The following is a 23,671-nucleotide window of genomic DNA, read 5'->3' as shown; positions in this document are numbered from 1 at the left end:
AAGTCCAAATGTGACATACTAAGTCGAAATTATGACTTAAAATTCATAATTATGACATGTAATTCCGGATTTATGACATGCTAAATCGAAATTATGACTTTAAAAAATAATTGAGATTTACCAAAGCACATCTTTTTTATTATTCTTCCGTACCTCAGCGCTCGTTTGTTTCAGCACGGGCTGCTGTGGACGGAGAGTGGCGCGTCTGGCTCGCGCGGAGTTTCTAGTTTCCTCCTCTGACGCGCTTCTGCTGCTTACGAGAAGATTACAGGCGCCATCTTGGATCAGGGGAGGTTTTTAAACTGGAAAAAAGTCAAAGAGCAGGAAAGAAAAACAACTATTACAACATCTGCAAACCCGTCCATTCGGGCCTGCGGTAAAAATGACACTCGGTTTAAACTCATGACATCGGTTTTAAAGTACTTTTAAAAGACTCGGACGAAGTAAAACCCGCACTGGAGAAGAAACAAACATTGGACAGGGAGATTTTTTTCTCTGCAGCTGGGAAAGTTGTTTTGTAACGTTATTTGTTACCTCCCAAGTGAACACCTTTACATATAGGATATGACATCAACTAATTCAGGTAACGTATAAAACACGATTTGACAAGATTATGCTGTTAAATGTCTGAGTTGTGCTCGTTTTGACCATTATAAACAGTTGGGTTGGTTAGCTCGAGCAGCTGTTAGCTCGACTGTTGTGATATAACGTTAGCTAATACCACAAGCTTGTGGAGGGAAAACTGGACTAACATTTGCCCTTAGCGTGCTTTGTTGTGAGAATAAGGGTTTGTTTTTCAGTAGCAAAGAGGTGACAGTTTGATCTGACACTTGTGGCAGTGTGTGTGTCAGCTGTCATTCACACAGGCCCAAAACAACAGTCACATGCTCATAATGGAGTGAAGTACAGGGACATTTGTGTTGATCTTGATTCAGGTCAGCTTTGCTTATTGATTTGTTCTGCATGTATACAGTACAGCATCAGAGTGTTTTCAAATGTGATACACGATTAATAATGCTTTTGATAATTATAATATAACTCAATAATGACAAATTACTAGAAAGTTCAAAAGAACAGCATTTTGTAGAAATCTTTTGTGGAAGAATAAATGTCTTGTGATAAATTTAATGCAAAAAAAATATCTTACTGATCTTTAATTGATCTGTTCTGCATGTACAAGGGTTGGACAAACTGAAGCACCTGGTTTTAGACCATAATAATTTATTATGGTGTATGGCCTCCTTTTGCAGACAAATACAGCATCATTTCATCTTGGGAATGACAGATACAAGTCTTAGAGGGATTTTGAGCCATTCCTCTTCCAGAACACTGTTGTTCAGGTCACTGTGTGATGCTGGTGGAGGAAAAAGTTTTTTTGTTTTTTTTTTGGCTTTCTCCACCAAAATACCCCAAAGTGCCTCAAAAACATTTAGATCTGGTAACTGCTCAGGCCATGAGAGATGTTCAGCTTCACTTTCATGTTCATCAAACCATTCTGTCACAAGTCTTGCTGAGGCACTCCCTTCAGGATACAGTGTTTGAACCATTAGGTGCACATGGTCCTCCAGAATTGTTCAGTAGTCTGAGCCCATCAAGCACAGTAGGGAATGCCATGATATTGCAGCCCAAACCATCACTGATCCACACTGTGCTTCACTCTGGGCAGCAACAGACACGTATTGAGCCTCTTTGGGGCTTCTTCTCCACCGTAACTCCCACAAATGTGGGAAAAACAGTGAAGATGGACTCATCAGAGAACAATACATGTTTCACATTGTCCACTGCCCAAGATTTGCACTGCTGGCACCATTGAAACCAACATTTGTCATTGGCACAATGACCAAAGGTTTGGCTATGAATATTGACTCTGTGGAGCTCCTGATGAACAGTTTTGGTGGAAACAGGAGAGTGGTGCACATTTATTTCTGCAGTGAGTTGGGCAGCTGTGGTTTTAGGATTTTTTATACAATCCGAGTTAGTGTCTAGACATCCTTTTCAGACAGCTTCCGCTTGCGTCAACACTTACTCCTGTTGGATGTGGTTCATGCTACATGGTGGTAGGCCGACATTACCCTGGATACCATAGCTCTCGATACACCATAAAGACTTGCTGTCCTGGTCACAGATGAGCCAGCGAGACACACACCAACAATTTCTCCTGTTTTGATCTCTGATATGTCTCCTATTATGTTGTATGGATTTCAATATTTTATATCCAGCTATGCTATTGCTCTGCTATTTCAGCCTTCACACATTGCTCTTACTGATGGAATGTAAAATCAGTGAAGATATATACGCACCAGGCTGTGTAGATATAGATGTGAAACCTCCAAAACTATATTGGCCAGTGTTTCAGTTTCATTGTCCAACCCCTGTACATACCATACAGCACCAGAGTGTTTTCGGTGTTTCCTCACTCATCTCAGATTTAAATGTTTTGTGGTGCACAGTATAATGTGTTTGATTTTGACACAAGATTTAAAGGGATAGTTCACCCAAAAATAAAAATTCTGTCATCATTTACTCACCCTCAAAATGTTCTAAGCTTGTATGAGTTTCGTTGTTCTGCTGAACACAAAAGAATGCATTTTCTAAGAATGCATTTCTGTTGTTGGTAACCGAACAGTTGCTGTTAATACTATAGAAGTAATATACTATAGAAGTCAATGGGGAACAGCAATTGATTATTTTATTATTGATAATTAAGCGTGATAAATGTAGTCAACATTACAATGTGTATAAAATTTACCGGATATCACAATTTTAAGGAATGATTTTCATTTTATGCAGGACACAGCTAATTATGTTTTTGATAATTAATACATGACAGAAATTACAAAAGAACAGCATTTATTTGAAACGGAAATCTTTTGCAATGATTTAAATGTGTACTGTGTTTAATGCATCCTGAATAATATATGTATTCACTGTCCGGCCAAAAAAAAAAAAAAAAAAGTTGCTGTTTGGATTTTAATGGGCAAATACTTTATGTTACTCAAATACTAAATATGTTTGGGAACAGTTCTTCTAACCCTAATTGATGGAGTGTGTATCTTTTCATTTCTTAAAGTCGGAATGAAATCAAAATTGTCAATTCTTATTTTTTAGTATGAAATATTGTAGTATTTATTATCAATAATTTATCCATGCACTTCATTTTTTTATTTTTTTTTTTTTTTAATTCATGTGCCCTCGTAATCTTTAATCAAAAACATTAACCTCCCCTCCTCCTCAAAACGACTCATCGTCTCTTCCTTTGACGTTATGGCTAGAGGTCGGAGCTATCTGGAACTGCCAGCAGATCCAGTGACATAAGGGGTAAATGCTGTCGCTGGGGTAAGCTGATGCTTCACTTTATAGAGATCAATGCGTTAACCACCGCTGATGCCAGTCATTGGGGTGTACAGTAAGTTACCCTCAAACACTGAAAGGAACCTGATGGAGGACACGCTCAGTCAGTCAGGCTGCTTGTCCACTGGAGCAGAGCAAGCGACCAGAGCGTTTTTATATTCATTTAACTCATTCACTTAACTTACGTGTGAGCGTGAGCCTCAACTTCCATAGGAATGAACCGAAGACGCTCGCTCTTCCCCGCTGGGTCCATGCCAATGGACACGCACCATCAGTCAGTCAGTCTCTCTCACGCGCACTCTCTCGCCGTTTAGAGCCGTTGACCGTCCTCGTCATTCAGATCTGCCTCCATTTTGTTCTTCCAGTGATCCAACCAATTCCCGAAGAACGAAATCAAGTCCCACCCTCTCATTTTAGATGCCGTTTCACTCGGATAGAGATCACAATAGAGAAGAAAAGACAATCGCAACTTCCATTTCATGCCGACTTTAAACACCCATATAGGAAGAAACATCATGGCCATGTTCCAGGATGACAATGTCAAGATTCATCAGGCTCAATTTGTGAAAGAATGGTTGGGAGGGAAAATGAAGAATCATTTTCACACATGAATTGGCGCCTCTGAGTCCAGACCTTAAATTCATTGAAAGTCTTTGGGATGTGCTGGAGTAGACTTTACAGAGTGCTTGACTCTTGCATTGTCAATATAAGGTCTTGACCAAAAATTGATGCACCTCTTGATGGAAATAAATGATGTGATGTTATTTCCATCAATAGGTGTATCAATTTTTGGTCAAGATCTTATATTGACAATGCAAGATGACGGAGCCTGATGATGAAATTAGCTTCAATTGTAAACCATTGTAAATGTCTGCTCTGTTCATCCAGCATGAGCTGCAGAGTCACACACAGTGCAGCAGGAATCAGAGTTCACTGATCATGTGATGAGAGTAAGGTGACTGACAGAGGACATGGCAGAGGACTCATTGCGCAACAGAGCCTAAGCATCTAATAAATGTCTTATCTTGTCGAATGCTCGCTCAGCACCGTCACTCCCTATACACAGAGTATGTGCAATCGTGAATTTGAAAGCGAAAGTAAAACACGAGCTCCCTGATGCGCGCAAATTAGGCTACATACAATAGCCTAATATCTCTGCTTTGGCCTCTGTCTGCACTTTGAATATTGAGAGAGTACCAATGTTTGCACTTAATAAGACTAAGAAAAAACTGTGTTATTTATTTTTGTTATTTATACTGTTTTTATTTCTATGTTCAATTTACGGAATTGAGTTCAATTGACCCTTCGCCGGGAGTTTGATTGACAAGCGATCTAACCAATCATAACGCAGAATCCGGCCTTTTGTCCGACAAAGCAGTCAGGAGTTAGAAGATTAACCTCGGTGGTCTTGATCTTGAAAAATGGTGTGTATTGACGTCTTTCCGCGTTTGAAACAACATTCCTTCTCATGTTCGCTCATGTTTATTTGATGCTATAAATTAACTAGTAGGAAGACAACAAACGTTTTTTATTGTTTGAATTTCTTAAAACATTACACAATTTGAGCTGGGACTTTGTTTAATATCATAAGTAACCTGCTCTGTCTTGTTTGTCGACGTGTTGTCAGTGTCCTCTTTGCTCCGCAATGTATTTTTCACTCTGTGTGGCGTGACAGCGCCATGGCTTGTTGGACAAAGCAACAGTAACTAAGGGGGGCGGGTCTTTGCGAAGGGTCAATTAGGAGGTCACACACAGCCTCAATCAGAAGATCTGGAAGCTCACAATTCATGTACAGTAAGGTCTGTAGAGATTAATGTGAAATCATAAAGGAGAGAAGCCAGTCAGTTGAGTTTGTGGCAAAAACCTTTTACAGTGCTTGAGTATTGTTGTCTATTACTGCATATGATAATTCATACTCAGAAAGTAGAACTGAAATGACATTCATTACAAGATGATTAGTTAAAACATTTCAAATACCCCTGCTGACTATATATTAAACTCTATTCACCACAAAAACATCATGGGACACAGTCCTCAGGGCTCTACGCTAACATTTTTCTTACATAAAACATAAAAAAAAAAAACTAGGAGCACTTTCAAATCAATGACAGACATTAACTTTCCACTTACAGGGCGATATTTGCCCATTTAAATTACCATTATAAGAGCAATTTTTCTAATCTTATTAAATGTATGCATCATATTTAATCAATTTCTTAAATTAAAATAGAAAATTTGTTTTTAAATGTTAAACAAATTCAATTTACAACAATAAGACCCAATCAGACTGTTACCTATCAAAATAAATCATTAAAAAAATCCATCTTTGCACTGCAGAAGTGGCACAGAAGCTCCATCTGAAGTGGTTTTTAGACACATTTACATAGACTGCAGCTCATTGGTAAATAATGTTTTACGGGTGTTTTTTTTTTTTTTAATATAATTTTGAATTTAGAAATATGTAAAACATTAAACTTTAAAAGTTTGATATTTTAAGTAAAAACAGTCTTATGTAAAGTGTAAATATGGAAATAAATGTATTACATTTACTGCCAGTAGGTGGCGGTAAATCTTAATGTGTGAGTCATTCATTCAGTCATTCAAAACGCAGATTCATTCATTCACCGTTGCTTGGAGATGCGCAAGAGTTCTGGTGTGACTTTGTTTGAAACTGTTTTCACGAAATAGAGCAAAAACAGACATTGTGTCTAATGTTAAATCACTTAATATCAACTTGTTTATTGGACTTCAATAAGATCAGTAAGCATCACGTTTGCAATCATACCAATACTCGGAGAAACAGGAGTATATTCGTGTGACAGTACTTAACTTACACATATTAGGCTTGCTGCGATCGACGGTGTTACCGGTGTTCAGCCGCAACACCGGTTATATCACTTGCCCACCATGAACGCGGCACCGCCCCCACTGTCGTTTTTATTTTTTTATAGTAATAAAAATAATTTAGTTTAGTTAGAGAACAGATACAGTTAAAAACTGAACGCGTCTGCTCAATTCAGTGAGAGCTGAACGAAAGTCACAGCAGGAGTCAGATTTCGCCTCACTTCTCTGAATGACGATGGATGAAGGTTTGGTTGCAAAGCGAAATGTAAAAGCATATTTAAGCGAATTTGTCATTGTACTGTTTTGTTGTTGTGTTATTTCATTAAGAATAATAATGAACCCACCCACCATTCAAGCAATTGCCGTCTCCGAATTGCTGCTACTTTAAAAGCGAAAGTAAAATGGCAGCACAGTGCGTGTGTTTTTATTAATTTTTGGTGGCATTTTTGCCCTCAAGCCTCCGTTAATTTCCGACCTTGCTTATGATAATCCAAATGTAGTATTTCCAGTTAATTTGGCTGAAACATCAGCAGCATGAGACAGTCTCGTTTCACCTTGAAAACAATCTTTGGAGTGCACGTCTTTTGCACGTCTTTTGGAGTGCACGTCTCTCTGTCGCGCATGTCTTTCGCACTTGCTCTGCTGACTGAAGCAGCGTCTTTGAATGAAGGCATGAAAAGCAGCCGATTGCAGTGCGAAACATAACTTTTGTTTAGTGTAGATGCATTTTAGGAGGTGTACTTTTTGTTCCGATTGTATTATAGTTCTAATCATGAGAATCGATCGGGTCACTCACACCAGTGCGCCTAAATGTTTTTTCACACTCGCACGCAGCTATTTTCAGGCGCAAATGCGAGCGAAATGCTCGCACTGTAGAGCCCTGGTCATGGGATACCAAATTACCCTATTTTTTTTCTTTTTTTGAAAATGCCTTGGTAGATTTTAAAACTGATACACTAATTAACTAGCCTGGCCAGTATATCAGTCTGTCATTTTTCTTCATGTTGAGGATCTGGATGAAGGCACATAAACAACTTTACTTTATCTTTAACCAGTTTATTCTACATATAGTTATTAGTCCTGCTCTGTGTGCTGTGTTTTAGATATGCCTGAGGTCTCTTCACTGGCCATGGCCACACCAGCTGGATCTCATTCTAACAGTGCCACCGTTGTGCCGAAGGCCAATAACAAGAGACAAGCCACGTAAGTCTGATTGAACCATCTCTTTAAAAGATATAAATGTACTAATCATTATTAAATTAGTGCTGAAATATTTCTGCTCATGTTCAGTTGATCTCTGCTGTCAGAAGGATCATTCTGTCATCATTTTCAATTTTTTTTTTCTTCTTTGGAGCTCAGAAGGAAATATTTTGTAGAGTGTGCAGCTTTCTTTTTTTCCATACAGTGGAATTAAACGGGGACTGAGGCCTTAAAGCTCCAAAAAGGACAAAAAACCCCCCACATATTTATATGCCATGTTCCTGACCGCATTAGGAAGAATTCTAATTTTAATGGTACTTTATAATGCTTTTTTGGAGCTTGACAGTTTCTGTTTCCAATTATTGATGAAGAGCAGTGTAAACATTCCTCTTATCATGTTTTTAAGGGTTCCACAGTAGAAATAAGGTAATAGGGGTTTGGATGATGAAAGTCCCTTAATATGTTTCATGTGTAAATGTGGCTCTGCTAACAGTGGTTTTCCAGAGGCAAATTCACAGGAATGACATTTTGGTTTTGGCCAACAATAGTGTGCTTGTTTATTCAGTGTCTGTGGTTGATTTGATTCAGTCATCTCTTTGTTCTGCTCTGGCTGTTGATCCGTGTGTCGAGTGAGTGGAGAAATGCGGGAATGTTTTAATGTCATCTTTGCAGTTGTGCAATATTTCTGACTAATGTGAATTTCCTGGTTTCCAGCTCGGACTATGACGACGATGAGGGAAGCAAATTATTCAGGTCAGTCATGATCTGTGACTCAAAGGTTCGACCCAGACTTGAACTGTGATGAGCTGTGTGTCTTATGACTGTGTTTAAAACTTTTTCTTTCTTTTCCCTCTGGCTTCTATCTCTTCAGGTGTGATGATGATGGAGGTGGATCGAATGACAAGGAGAGATTTGCCAGGTATTGATTGATGGAAATAAGAGTGCATAAGAAGTACAAGTATGATCATCTAGATCAGTGGTTCCCAACCACGTTCCTGGAGGCCCCCCAACACTGCATATTTTGTATCTCTCCTTTGTCTGACACACCCATTTCAGGTCTTGGAGTCTCTACTAATAAGCTGATGACTTGAATCAGGTGTGTTTGATTAGGGAGACATGTAAAATGTGCAGTGTTGGGGGGCCTCCAGGAATGTGGTTGGGAACACCTGATCTAGATAACCCAGGATTCTGTTTACCTGGGCTTTAGAAAAACCCAGGGTTAACTATTTCAAGAGTGAAAAGCCCTAATGAGTTTTTTCTCTTGCACTCAGTTAGAAATCTCCACTTCAGTAGCACTTACTTTGTTTTATTCCAATTTATATTCTAAGGGTTTTCATAGAGGGGTTTGTTCATATAACATCCGCCTGATTTTTATAATGCTTTACTCCTAAAAATATGGTGAAAATGTTTTTTTTTTTTTTTTTTTCTGCCTTTTGAAAGTATTTTTGGATAAAAACTATGTACTATGATTACTCAACTGGGGAAAGTATTATGATGTCTATTATACATGTAGTGTCTTGCCTTAAAGCCCTGATATATTTCAAGTGAAATCAAAGAACAGACAGGTGTGAGGTCATTTAGAACAAAATCTGTTCAGTTCGCTTTAGTGGGTTACTTGAAACAACTCTCCAGCATGAACTTTCTGGAAAACTTGCTGTTATCACCTTTGAACTACAATTGGTCCATGATAATTGAACTTTGAACTTGCTTTTACCCCAGATCTTTGCAAAGAGTATATTTAGGCTACATACTGTGTACTGTTGGATAGGAGTAGGCAATATTGCAAAAAATATCATTTCAGATCTTTTTTTTTTTTTTTTTTAATAAAGAAAAACACAATTCATGATTTAATCACAATTTTTTTTTCATGTTGGTTTTACTGTTTTGCAAGTTACTGAGCAGTACAGTAACTAATTTCCCTATTTTAAATGTAGCCTTACAAGGTAACAAAATACAAAAGAAAAAAGAATGACAGGCCATTTAGGTCAAAGTAGGTGTGGGTGAAGATGTAAATCATTATTTTATTATTTTATCTTTGTAATGAAAAATAAGAACAAAGATGCTCATTGCTATAGAAGCTTGTTTCCGCCACTAAATAAAAAAATAAAAAGGTAATTGCGGCTTTTTATATCACAGTTCTGACTTTTTTATTCTTGCAATTGCAAGTTTGTATCTCACAATTCAGACTTTTTTTTTCTCAGAATTGCGAGATTTAAACTCGCAATTGCATGATATAAACTTGCAATTATGAGAAAAAAAGTCAGAATTATGAGTTATAAACGTGCAATTTTTTCTTGCAATTGCGTGTTTATATCATGCAATTCTGACTTTATAACTCACAATTGCGAGTTATATATATAAAAAACAATTTAAAAAAAGGTAATTGCGACTTTTTATCTCAAAATTCTTTTTTTTTTTTTACCTCAGAATTAAGAGATATAAACTCACAATTGCGAGGGGAAAAAAATTAAGAATTGTGAGATAAAAAGGCGCAATTGCCTTTTTTATTTTATTTTTTTTCCATGGCGGAAACAAGCTTCTATACATTGCAAATACAATATAATATACAAATGAAATAAACAGTGCTTTATTTTTTCACAGTAGGTGTATTTATTAGTACTATTCAATAAATCGAACAAACAAATGTTAAAAATAAAACAATACATAGACTTCACTGTATAAATTATATACATTGATTCTCAGTGAAAAGCAGTAAGTGATTTTCTCTTTTGTTGTTTGAATAACATTAATGACAAGCGGCAGCAGGTTTATTAGGATACTGTCACTTTAAGACCCCATGCACGGATATAATATACTGACACCCATCCAGTTTTCCCCCAACTGTTTATGTTCATTAAGACATAACCAACTGTGTTTATGTAAACCTCATGTGTATTTGACAGTTTATAACACACGAAAGATAACTTAATTCAGTATTCCCACGCTGTTTGACAGGCTTTTAATGTGCACGCTTGGGGTGTATGTTCAGAAAAGCGCATGTCAGAACAGCGAGCGAATAAAATGTTTAACCGACGAGGCTTAAAACGCTTGCAAATAATAAACTTTCGTGACTGTGAATAACTCTGCAGTGTCACGTGAGTGTAACCCTACCTCTGTGTTAACGTGATGTGAATGAATGTCACGTTGTACAGTATGCAACTGATAGAATGCACTGTATCACGATACTTCGATATTTCTTCAAAAGCAAATCGTGGAGACATTTTAATTGTTCATGATCAAAAATCGTGATATCGCACACCCCTACTGTTTGACATGTTATTTTTTAAAAATAGTACTCAGTATACACTATAGTATGCAGTAAGTTGTAATCTAGTATTTCATTTTGTCAAGTGTCTAACACTTTATTTCAGGTGTTTCTCTTGAGCATTTCTTCTATCCCTCTCTTCTTTTCTCAGGCCGTTTGAAGAGTCTTTTTCTTTCAGCTTTCATAAGATCGTTCATACACATTTGTTTATCATGGAGAGATGCGAGTGTTGTCTCATTTGAGGAGCATATTGATGCAGTCTTTATTTGCTTATTCATCCATCTTTCTTTCTCTTTCTCCTCCTCGTTCGCTTGTTGTTGGTTTCTCTCGACCTTTCTCTGTTCCTGCTCTCTTCACCCCACAATTCCATGCGCCGCCCATCTCTCATGCTCCTGCTCTGACCTCCTGACCCCAGGGAGAATCACAGCGAGATCGAGCGGAGGCGGAGAAATAAGATGACCGCTTACATCACAGAGCTGTCAGACATGGTGCCCACCTGCAGCGCACTGGCACGCAAACCAGACAAGCTCACCATCCTGCGCATGGCTGTGTCGCACATGAAGTCGCTCAGAGGGAGCGGCAACACCAGCACCGATGGAACCTATAAACCATCCTTTCTCACAGACCAGGTCAGATATGAACAATATAGATTCCTCATTGTACATACAAATAAAAAACAGGTGTCGGATTCACGAAACATTCTTAAGAAAAATTATTTTTGCTATTTTTTTTTTTTATTTTCTTACTTAAGAAGTATTTTTTATTCCCAAAAATACTTCTTAAGGGGTTGCTCACACAGTTGCGTGTCTTCTCGCGCATGACGCAGCGTTCAAAAAAATGCTCGCTCAAGTTAAAAGTATCAAGATCTTGCTAAATTTTTTTTTTTTTTTTTTTTCATTCCACTGACCTGCATCTCACATATTTTAACTGCAAAAACGCATTCTGTTTGAATGCCCACTAAGAATATTCTTATATTTTTATTTAAGATTGTTCTTAAGAAATAGGTTAAGAGAAATTCAAATTCTTAAAAAGAGTCATCTTAAACATTAGCGTAAATAACCTCTTATAGCTAGGATAACCTCAAACTTGTCTTTAATTCCCTATGGAGCCCCTAAAAGGACATGGTGTAGGAAAAAAAAATATGAGGAGGAAAAATTATGTTTTGCGTTCTCTCACAAATGTTTTGCACAAACACAAAGTCACTTTATTCCTGCCCATTTCTCCTAACAAGAACTGATTGTTTGCTTGCCATCTAATCTACCCAAACATTAATATGTGGCCTTGTTTGGAGACGATCAACGATATTCACTTCACCTGTGACTGGTCATAATGTTTTGGCTCATCAGTATGTAATGCATATTATTACTACTAGGGATGTGCACAAATTATTATGATAATGTTCAGCTGAATTCAGCACATATAAGAGTATCCATACACAGGAAAAAAGAATGCAAATAAATGCAACTGACCACTCCATCTTGAGACTTCCAGTCAATGAAAATATTGTGCACACTTAATATTATTATAGTACAATATGGCCTTTGAGGTCTTTTGATCAGAGAGAAAATACAACATTACAGTCAGATAAGACAGCCTCTCATTTTCTTCCTAAGGAAAAGGAAAGATGTTCTTAAGAAAATATTTCACAACTTCTAAAGTTTCTGTTTCATTACCACCAAATATTTACATAGCTCTCTTTCTGTAGGAGCTGAAGCACCTGATTTTAGAGGCAGCTGATGGTTTCCTGTTTGTTGTGTCATGTGAGACCGGACGCGTCATTTATGTTTCGGACTCTGTTACACCGGTTCTGAACCAGGCACAGACGGATTGGCTTGGATCATCACTGTACGACCAGCTTCATCCAGACGACACAGAGAAACTCAGAGAGCAGCTTTCCACCACTGAGAACAACAACGGCGGTAAAAAAACAGCTCGACTTCTTTCATCTTTTCTGTTGTCAGCCTTTTCCTGTTTAAATGGTCCTCCTCTTTTCTGACTTTAGGTCGGATGTTGGACATGAAAACAGGCACGGTGAAGAAAGAGGGTGGTCAGACATCTGTGAGGATGAGTATGGGTGCACGTCGCTCCTTCATCTGCAGGATGAGGTGATGCATAGGGAGAGCTGACAGACCTCTTTTAACCCTATAAAGCCTAATGTTGCACACAGTCTACTACATGCCTTCTGTTGTCTGATAGATTAAACTTTTTTTTAGCAAGTAAAAGGCCTTTTAGTATAATTGTAAAAACGTCCACCTTTAGCTCTTGATTCATTTGTCTTTTTGGAATGAAATCTTTAATAATTTTTATAAAGTAAATGTAAGAATAACTTTTATATCGTCAGTAATATTTCAAGATGAACACTTACTGGACTGAAGCAACTTTACTTGATTATACATACATCATTTTGTAGATATATTGTTAAAATGTGAGTATCAAATATGATTCATCAGGCTTTTTTGGAAAGTTTATTTGTTTATTTCTCAATCATTGTATTGCATTAAATGTTTTAAAACTACAGAGCTTTGATCATAAAAGTAAGCATTTAAATATCATCTTACTAAGACATGATTGGGCGATCTAGAGTGACGACTGATATTTAGATGATTTTATGTAAGTATCTGCTATATTGCTAAAAATCTCATTGATTTACATTACAAGCTATCAGAACTTTTTGGCCTTTTTGGTAAATATTAGCAAATGCAATAAATTGTATGCTTTTCCTCAGTTTGGGTCTCTAAATAAATTGTTTTTTCCTCCTCAAGTATTACTGTATCATACTATATGAGACATAAATGCCAGATTTATCAAATATGGCATAAAACACATATGCAAACTTTTTTTTATTATCTTTTTTTTTTTTTTTTTTTTTTTCCATTAAAAAAAAAAGATCTTTCTGACTATAGGCTTTACAGGGTTAATGACACTAAATTATAAAATATTAGCAAACAAATTTGTGCTACACATATTCAATTCCTGTGTATACATTGATACTACACAACTCACCCAGTAGGTCAAAAAGAGGAGGGTTCGCACAATGTCCTTAAAGTGTTTGAATTTAGCTTTTAGACATTTAAAGTCTGGAATACCTGAAAAATTGACTTTAAAAGAAAAAGTGCTTAAAAGAATTTGCTTGAAATTAAGTTTTTGTCAATTGCAAGCATGAGAAACAAATATATTTTTTGGAAAAAGTATTAAATCTGTTTGCAATATAAACTAGTTTTACTGTGGTGAAAAAACATGCAAATTTGCTACATTGGTTGTAATGTGTTTGTTCAGATGTGGAGTGTGTCCAGTAGAGCCAGTATCCATGAACAGACTCAACTTCCTGAGAAGCAGAAACAGGTAAGGCAGCTCTCTGTCTGTGTATATATAAATCTCAGTCCACAAACAGACATAAATGAAGATCATCTGTTCTTTTGCAGGAATGGATTGGGTCCTCCTAAGGATGGTGAACCACAGTATGTGGTTGTGCACTGCACAGGCTACATCAAATCCTGGCCTCCTGCAGGTAACACAGTCTACAGCACAATACCAGGAAGTGCCTATTGTTCACAGAGAGCAGAGCTGATGTCACCAGCATTCAGTCAGAACACAACTGGAAATGATATTGTCCCTTTATCCTCTCTCTCTCTCTCTCTCTCTCTCTCTCTCTCTCTCTCTCTCTCTCTCTCTCTCTCTCTCTCTCTCTCAGGAGTGACTCTTTCTGAAGAGGAGGCTGATAATAATCAGGGAAATCGTTTTTGTCTGGTCGCCATTGGAAGGCTCCAGGTACTTCCCTTCCATTTTATTTCAATTTCCAATGAGTTAGTTTTGTGCCACATTTGAAGGAATAATTCTGTCATCATTTACTCATAACTTACCTCATATCTTCCTAAAAAGGAGAAGTTTAGCAGACTGTTCATGTTGCTCTTTGTCTCCACTTTGTATGTAAAAGAGCAACATTTTCTAAAACATCAACATTTTACTAAACATTTGTGTTCTACAGAAGCAAGATGGACATATGGGTTTGAAACAAAATAGGGTGAATAAATGATGACAGTGTTTACTTTTGGATTAGCTATTTCTTCAAATGTCTCATTAATGACCAACTCCCTAAAAGACTATTTCACCTAAAAATTAATTTTTTCTTTTTTTTTTCTTTCTTTTTTTTTTACCACCCCCATGCCGTTCCAAGCCCGTACCCGTTCATCTTTGAAACACAAACAAAGCAAGTAAATTTAACCCTTGTGCATCAATTTAAAAAAGTTACACTTTTGTCCACAGAGAACAAAAATGTCCATGTCCAAAAACTGTCATAAAAATTTTAAACTTGGGAGCACAGACTTAAGTTTGTCCTCATTTTAAGGAAGATCATTGGCAGATTGTTGAAGTAAAAAAAAAAAGTTTAAAAAGTGGAAAAAAAAAAAAAAAAGTTATAGAGGTTTAAGTTTAAGAAAATGATTTATGAACATTATTTTATATAAAATATATATTTAATAAAAAGTTGTGTTCCAAATTTGAGGTTGATATCTCAAAAAATTAGCTTTCAGTAAGATTTTGTTTAGGCGCAGTACCAAATTTTCCACATTAAATGCTAGCAAAGCTCCACTGGTACACACAGTGGTTGGATTTATGATTTGCAGTAGAGTTTTTCTCTCTCAAATATTATTTATCCAATTGGCTTTATAATACGCAGAAGCAGAAAACAAATTTGCTTATAGGCCAAACCTGAGAAAATGGAAACATCTGGTAAAAAAAAAATAGTAAATTTAAAAAACAAAAAACAAAAAAAAAGACGTGCCAACAGGATGAAAGCCTATTAACAAAGAAAGATAGTTAAATGGTCCTGGGATTAAACGGTTTTAATTGGGTTTCATTGGGGACATTTTTGTCCTTAAGGTCCTGAGTGTAACTATTTTGTGTACCTAGTGTGAAATAGATTTATTAAAGCAAATGGGGGTGAAATAGTAAAGTTCCTATAAAAATACACACTTGTGTCAAAATTTATGCAGTTGGCATTAACACAGGCAAAATGATAAAAAAACAAAAAACAAAAAACAAAATAAAAAAAATGAAAAAGATGAAAATGTCCATAAGGTTGCACAAGGGTTAATGAAAACTGAGAGATTTCTGTCCCTCAGTTGAAAGTCCAACATAAACATTGATCAACGCACATACATGGAGCTAATCAGAAGCTCAAATAAGCTTACTTGACGCGCGATAAATCAATGCGGTTTATTCTTGCGTGCCAAGCAAGTACGTTTGAGATTCCATTTACCATATTTGAGCTCCATGTGAGTTGATCAAAGTTTGTATGTGAATAAAAGCCAATAATCTGTTAAATGTGTAGCAACCGTGTCTCTTCAGAAGACTTGGTTTAAACAAACCGATTCATAATTTAATGAACGTTTTGAATCATCCAGTTTCGGTAGTGTTGAATTTCAATGGTGGAAGAGAAGTATCTGGTTTCATTTTAAATATCTTCATGTGTGTTTCGAAGATGAATGAAAGTCTTATGAGTTTGGAATGATATGAAGGTGAGTAAATGACAGATTTTTTTTGGGGGGGGTGAACTATCCCTTGAAGTTCCTTTCTGACCTCTGTTTTTCATGCAGGTCACCTGTTGCCCAGGCGACACAAACATAAATAACATCAGCGTTCCAGTGGAATTTATTTCCCGCCACAACTGCCAGGGCATTTACACCTTTGTGGATCACCGCTGTCTGTCAACAGTGGGCTACCAACCTCAGGTGAGCCTCAAAAACCTGGGTCTCAGGGCAAAAGGAAGTCTTTTCTGAAGAGCAGGATGTTGAGAAGCCTCTGCATTTCTTGAGTATAGCTGATGAGCTTCAGGTTTCCATTGTCTTGGTTAGAGATGCACCGAAATTTCACAACTAAACATATTCAGATATTTATAAAACGTAAAATATAAAATGGTTCTGGAGGGCTGAAATCATTGACTGAAATGGTGACTTTATTTAGCGCTTCTCCAAGTTTTGACGTGTTTTGACGTGTCAGTGTCAATTTCCTGCACACAACGTGGATAAACTGCAACAGGTAAACATGTCAGCCGTGTGGACGCTAGGGCTGGGTTGACAATATCGATTCGTTTTTAATTTTGATGAACCGAGCTCTTTTAGTCTTCTGTTTTCTGCCATCCAATAATTGCAATAAGCTTTGTGCTTTGTTGCTTTGATATGAAACAAAGTCTGGGCTTTCAAATGGTCAATTTTATAATGAAATTCAAACAGTAAAGGTGGTTTTGGCGTTCTTGTGATCCTGTGATCATCTCTTCCTCTTTACTACTAATCATAGCACAAAATAAACATGAATGAACATCAGAAGGAGTGTTGAAGATACAGTACAACTTACAGCAATGTCTCATGTAATCGCTTAATCAGTGTTTCAACCACGGGAAGTCATCAAGAAAACAGCTTGTAAACAATATGACACGTAATGTTAGTTACGGAAAGCCGTTCAATGTAGAGAAGAGCATTTTGATAAATATATGCACTATATTATATATTCATTATATTTTTACTTAACCTGGTGTCTTCATTATTGAATGAAACAAGTTATTACAGCCACCGTTTAAATGTTTATATTTCATGTCTTGGAATTGAAACATAATTATATCATTGAAAAGTTGATATAAAAACTGCCTCATGTGCATTTTAAATGTTATATATATATATATATATATATATATATATATATATATAACTCTGTTGTTATTTGAGTGTTGATTAATTAAATGAATATTAAATAAACCTTGTTTTTGGTTTCAGCTGAATGAAAGATTTAATTTCAGTTTGGTGATTCAGTGACATATTCAGTTCATTCACTAGTCTTTTGTGTTCTTATGTGACACAGGAGTTACTGGGGAAGAGCATTCTGGATTTTGCACACCCAGAAGACCAGGGCTTACTGCGGGACAGCCTTCAGCAGGTGTGTGGGTGTGCATGGTACATCACGCTCAAATATTCAACACATTACAAGTTATTGTAATTCATATATTTTATTTAATTGTATATGTATAGCTAGAAAGGTTTTTCTTTTATAAAATGGCAGCAATAGCAATATCATAAGATATGCTGATGTTCAATACATAATTAAATGTAAAGAATTAAATTACATGTATTAATAATAACAGTCAACACAATATGGTGTGTGCCAGGCAAATCGACAAATTAACAAAATTCAGTTGATGTGCAATAAAAGATGTGTATGTATTGGCCATTTGAACTGAATTTAGATCTGAACCTGTTCTTTTCATAACATACTGTAGCTTTAAGGCCCATTCACACTAAGGATGATAACTATAACGATAAACATATATTTCTAAAATATATAAACTGTCATTCTAAATATAAAAGAATAGCAGAGTCCACACCACAACTTCACAACTGTCCACAGCACAGAAAATCACTTTCAAAATGATTTTTCCCCAGCTGATGAATGCTAAAAGCATTGTTTAAAAATTCTGACAGCCAGCCAGAATCCATCCTGCTTTAAAGAGCTTGAGCATTTAAAGCAGGGGTGTCCAAGCTCAGTTCTGGAGGGCCACTGTCCTGCAGAGTTTAGCTCCAACTTGCCTCAACACACCTGCCAGAAAATTTCTAGTATGCCTAATTAGACCTTGATTAGCTGGTTCAGGTGTGTTTAATTGGGGTTGGAGCTAAACTCTGCAGGACAGTGGAAGTGGACTTCTTTGTGAAGGATAAGTGACCTTTGACCCTTGATGTAGGTGGTGAAACTGCGAGGTCAGGTGCTTTCGGTGATGTTCCGCTTCCAGTCTAAATCGCGTGAGTGGATCTGGATGAGAACAAGCTCGTTCACCTTCCAGAATCCTTTCTCTGAAGAGATCGAGTACATCATCTGCACCAACTCCAATGTCAAGTTAGTATTAAAATGCATCACGTAAACACAAGAGCAGAGATACACACACACACACACTTGAATTACACTTGTGTGACTTCATTGCAAAAGTTATTTGCTGTTGTCACTCACATTATATGATAATGCTGTATACATTGTAGGGGTGAAACGGTTCTCGATAAAAAAATGAAACCGTACCGGTGTGCACACTCGGTTCGGCACGCACTTGCACCGCGGTTCATCTCATATCTGACGACGTATACGCATCTATAATATGGTTAGTAGAAAATAAATAAAACAGACAGACATAGTAAGGCTAATGTATGTTTCTGTCGATGGATACGCATTCTGGCTTCCCCTAAAGTGCCGTATGCTCTATATGACCAGTCATTTCGCCGTTATCAGCCGGGTGTTGATAGCGCGCGAGCGCAGGTGAGACCTGAACACCACGTTGCTATCTGCGTTTAAACTAAACTCATTTAAGCCTTGCCAATTTAAACATTCGAGTGCAGGTCGCGAAAGAGAACTTACGTGCGCGCAGTGAGAAGATTTGTGCACTCATCCAAAACGCGCATGCGGAAGCGCATGTACAGCGCGCAAATATTGAGGTCTCTTTCAAGTCTTGTGCTTGAACACAAAATTATTTCAACATGCCAGTCTTGGCGAGTATCCTAGCAAGCATGTAGTCGGTTATGTCTTAAGTGAACTTATACACTCGAGAAAGAACGCTTGTGTTCAGTATCACTGTACTGATCCGTGTATTAGAGACAGCAGCCCTTGCATTCCTGCTGTCTGAATGTGCTTTTAATGTTAATCAAACAACAAAAGACAAGGAAATCACTCATTGCTCATGACTGAATAGTAACTTAATAATTAATAATGATTGATCTTTATTTAATTTATACAGTGAAGATTACATGCAATGTTGTTTTGCATTTTATTTATTCAAATTCTGTACCTGAAAACTGGATACATGAAAAAACTGAAAAGCTTTATTTATTTGTATCTTTGCTTTACTGTATTTATTTGTGCCATTTGATTATTTGTTCATATTTTCTTTATTTGTATTTGACAGTAGTAATTTTTTACCTGAACATAGCACATACCGAACCATACCGAAACCGTGAGCCTAAAACCGTGATACAAACCGAACCGTGAGTAATCTGAACCGTTGCACCCCTAATACATTGTGACTTAAGTGTTGAAAGAGTTTTTGGGGCCACTGTTTAAGGGCCGTGGCACGCCAAGCCAACGACAAATCTTTTGGGCTAGTTTTTGCGCTGTGTTCCACACTCCGGCTGTAGTCGGCTCACATCTGTGGCGGCAATTCGCCTGATTCAGTGTGTTCAATCTGCATTGGTGAGAGAGATAACTCTGATTGGCTGTTCAGTTTAGCGAACGAATCAGTGCACGAGTTTAAAAGTGAAAGCAATGAAAGATGGCACAGAAAGAATGGAATGAAGAAAGTGATCAGCATGATGGATATTCAAAATGGTAATATCTGCAGTCCTAGTTTCGGTTTCCCTTTTTGAATGACGAATAAAGACTATTGATACCTGCTGATATAGACAGTTATTTCCTTACACGCAGGCGCAGAACGCACATGCTAGTTGACAGTCAGGCTAGTCTTTGCAGTGTGTTCAAGCGCAGCTTTTTGTCCCAGACGCAGCCGACGGGATGCAACAACACAGTCGGCTTTTGTCACCGTTAGTTCTTTGACGTCGACTCGGTTTGGTGTATCATGGCCTTAACACTCTCGGATTGTTTTAGCTTCATGTTATTCAGTGTTGTGTAATGTAGTATGACTTCATGCAATGTATAAAAGTATTTTTATGATCAAAGGTTAATTCCTGTTGAGGTAATCAATGTAAATGCATCAGTTTGTTTGAAGGCTTGTGTTTATGTCTGAGTCTTATTTCACCCCAACATAATAAAAAAGACATAAGTTATATAGATAAAGACAAAGAATATATAAATAAAGAAAATTATGCTTGTTTTATGTATTATGACATAGTGAAATGTGACATTTTGTGATAATTAAGCATATCTACCTCCTCTTCAATTCTCCTTAATGCAATGCAGAAAATATATTTGTATTATTTCAGTTATGTACACTACCATGCAAATGTTTGGAGTCAGTAAGATTTTAAATGTTTTTTAAAGAAGTCTCTTCTGCTCACCAAGGCTGCATTTGTATAATCAAAAATACAGTAAAAACAGTAATATTGTAAAATATTATTACAATATAAAATAACCGTTTTCTATTTGAATATATTTTAAAATGTAATTTATTCCTGTGATCAAAGCTGAATTTTCAGCATCATTACTCCAGTCTTCAGTGTCACATGGTCCTTCAGAAATCATTCTAATATGCTGATTTGATGCTCAAGAATAATTTCTTATTATTATCACTGTTGTGGTGCTTCACATTTTTGTGGAAACCATGATTTTTTTTTTTTTTTGATGAACAGAAAGTTCAAAAGAACAGCATTTATTTAAAATAGAAACCTTTTGTAACATTATAAATGTCTTTACTGTCACTTTTGATTAATTTAATGCATCCTTGATGAATAAAAGTATTCATTTAAAAGAAGAAAAAACTCATCCCAAACTTTAAAATGGTAATGTATGTCTCATTGTAGTATTTAATCTTATTTAGTTTTATTTATGTTGTTTTAAATGAAAAGTCATTGCATTACAATAATAAGAATCTCCATTGTGAATTACAAACAAAAAAATAACATTAAATTATGTTTATTAAAATTAAACATCTGGACACAATTATAATGATAATTTTAGGAAAATTTGCTTAATTGTCCTGAAAAAAAAAAAAAAAAGGAAAATCTGAACGCTCCCAAAAATATGCATATTTTTTATGAAAAACATAGTTTCATATGTGTTACTTTCTTATTTTTGGGGTGAACCATGAGCCTGTTGCTTAGATTGACCCATATGTTTCTGAGAGTGAGCGTGTTAATTCAGCTCACTCTGTTCAATCTGACGTTCTCTCTCCACCAATCCCTCTGGTTTTGCGTGACAGTAGAGGTCCGAATCAGGATTCCCTGTCCCCCCTTTCCTCCCCGGGGGTTTCACTGCCCTCTTCGCTGGGGCAGAGCAGTCCTAACTGCCCCTCTACACCCAGCCCAGGTCAAGTCACAGCCAGGTGAGAGCAGTGGGACTCTCTTTCTCCGTGTCTCTCTTCCTCCTCTCTCGGGTGACTCTCTTTTCCTTCCGTCTGCTGTCGGTGGTAGATTAACCAGCATGCTCTCTTTCCGTAGGTAGCTGTGGTGTCCATGGTAACCTGAGAATGCTGTAGGTTGGCGGTGATGGGTGTGATGGTTGGCGGTGGTGGGTTTGATGGTCATGACGGTAGGACTGCACTGACGGCAGTGTTGTTTTCTCTTCTGCAGGCAGTTGCAGCAGCAGCAGGCGGAGTTAGACGGAGGGATAGGTAGAGATGCAGCCTATGAAACCAATCAGGTTGCTCTTCCTCAGGTAAACACACCTGAAATCACACACTTTTACTTCTACATTACTCAAACTCTACTTCATGGTGTCAGAATGTGTGTTGTTTCAAAAAACACCAGCATTGAATGAATCGACTTTTCAAAAAATGGCCACACCTTGGTTGTTCGTAGTCAGTTTTGACAAGGAACAGTGTAAATGGATTTTGTTGTTGGTCACACTTTTTTATTAGGAGTCTTTACCTACTTACATTAAAAATAATCGTTAGGTACAATATACTTATTGTGTTGATGTTGTATTGCAAAACACTTTTGCTGCTATTGAGGTGGGATACGGGTAAGGTTAGGGCCAGGTTTGGTGGTAATGGGTAGGTTTAATGGTTGCGTTAAGGGTTAAGGAAAGGGTTAACAGTGTAATTATAGATTTAATTACAGACAGTAACTACAGCTGTATTTACATGCAGGTAATTTTTAAATATAATGTTAGTACATAGTAGTTAAAGACACTTAATATAAAGTAGGGCTGGGACAATACATCGATTCACGATACAAAGAATCTGGAGTGATTCTGATATTTTCCGATGTATCGCAATCCTCTCTCAAATCGATTCTGAGCTTAGTTTTTAACGCCAGATGGTGATATTGCGGTGATAACAGCGGTGATATTGTCAACACTGGATGTGTCGCTCCCGACAGTAAACGAATTCCCCGTTCTATTTCTGATGTAGTCCAAGTGCTTTGCAGCGGTCGGTTTATCGCATTCAGTGTAGACAGCGTGTAGGGGTCGCTTCAGGTGTAGACACGGCGTAAGAGGGTTAACTAATTACAAAACATTCATTTATGATGTAAGGTGTTTCTGTTGTCTCACTTCAATAACAGAACTCGTTTTTTCCTGTGAAGTCCACTTGAAATGTTAGTCGGGGTTTCTTCACCAAAAAGTTAAATTAGTTTTTCATAATCATCATCCTCTCTTGATTTCCACTTTCTCTCTAACGCTAAAATGAAACAGGCTGTTTTTCTTACTGTACCTTTAAGATTTTATGTAAATGAGCTCTATTAGATTTGCTAACCTGTTCACATAGTGAAGTGAGTTAAACACAACATAATGACTGTCTCCATCTGTGTTTCTCTCAGGTTCCAGTGCAGGCTGTAGGTGTAGTCAATGCTGATCACAGTAAGACTCCCCATATACACACACACACACACTCACACACACACACACACACTCACACTACTGAAGACAGACACACATTCAGAACGAATATAAACTTAACTTGTTTGTTTACAAGTAAACCTGCACAGAATGAGCTACTTTTTTAATTTTTTTCCCAAATTTTGTGTTTTCCATTTATTATTTATTCTGGATTCTGTATTTTGTGTTTTAAAACAGATTTAGCATCCAAAATGGTGTTTAATAAAATAAATTCATAAAAATTAAATTCATGAAACAATTTAATCAATCTTTTGAAATGTCATGAAATTAAAATATAACCATTAATATACAACAAAACATTGCATTTTTATTTTTATTGAGGGTGCTACACAACAGAACTTGTGCACTGTATAAATTAAAGCATTGATGAAAAAATATCTTGGTTGTATGAAATTCCTTAAAATAATAATAATTAAATTAAATAAAGAAATGTATAATAAATAAATGTATAATGTATGATAAATAAATGTATACAAT

The 23,671-nt window shown here is 36.7% G+C and overlaps 1 protein-coding gene across 7 annotated transcripts in view; it reads left to right on the top strand.

Annotated features, from left to right (window-relative positions):
• The first annotated feature begins 244 nt into the window (after positions 1-244).
• arnt (aryl hydrocarbon receptor nuclear translocator) overlaps positions 245-23,671 on the top strand; it is a 153,552-nt gene continuing 130,125 nt past the window's right edge. For 2 of the 7 annotated variants that reach the window (XR_007925709.1, XR_007925708.1), the window contains exons 1-16: positions 245-583; positions 7,299-7,398; positions 8,110-8,148; positions 8,267-8,314; positions 11,076-11,289; positions 12,366-12,579; positions 12,663-12,765; positions 13,937-14,002; positions 14,083-14,168; positions 14,352-14,428; positions 16,255-16,389; positions 17,513-17,587; positions 18,387-18,538; positions 21,558-21,680; positions 21,928-22,012; positions 23,116-23,155. Coding sequence is in view for 4 of the 7 variants with exons in the window: in XM_051866728.1 (XP_051722688.1) it covers positions 565-583; positions 7,299-7,398; positions 8,110-8,148; positions 8,267-8,314; positions 11,076-11,289; positions 12,366-12,579; positions 12,663-12,765; positions 13,937-14,002; positions 14,083-14,168; positions 14,352-14,428; positions 16,255-16,389; positions 17,513-17,587; positions 18,387-18,538; positions 21,558-21,680; positions 21,928-22,012; positions 23,116-23,155 (1,576 nt within the window). In the remaining 3 variants the exon portion in view is untranslated. The remainder of the gene's footprint in view (positions 584-7,298; positions 7,399-8,109; positions 8,149-8,266; positions 8,315-11,075; positions 11,290-12,365; positions 12,580-12,662; positions 12,766-13,936; positions 14,003-14,082; positions 14,169-14,351; positions 14,429-16,254; positions 16,390-17,512; positions 17,588-18,386; positions 18,539-21,557; positions 21,681-21,927; positions 22,013-23,115; positions 23,156-23,671) is intronic. The other 5 variants (XM_051866728.1, XM_051866726.1, XR_007925707.1 and 2 more) reach the window with 4 other exon arrangements.

This window comes from Ctenopharyngodon idella, chromosome 16, assembly GCF_019924925.1.
Source record: "Ctenopharyngodon idella isolate HZGC_01 chromosome 16, HZGC01, whole genome shotgun sequence".
NCBI classification, from domain to species: Eukaryota; Metazoa; Chordata; class Actinopteri; order Cypriniformes; family Xenocyprididae; genus Ctenopharyngodon; species Ctenopharyngodon idella.
The sequence above is the reverse complement of the archived record's forward strand: the minus strand, read 5'-3'. Positions and strand labels throughout refer to the sequence as shown.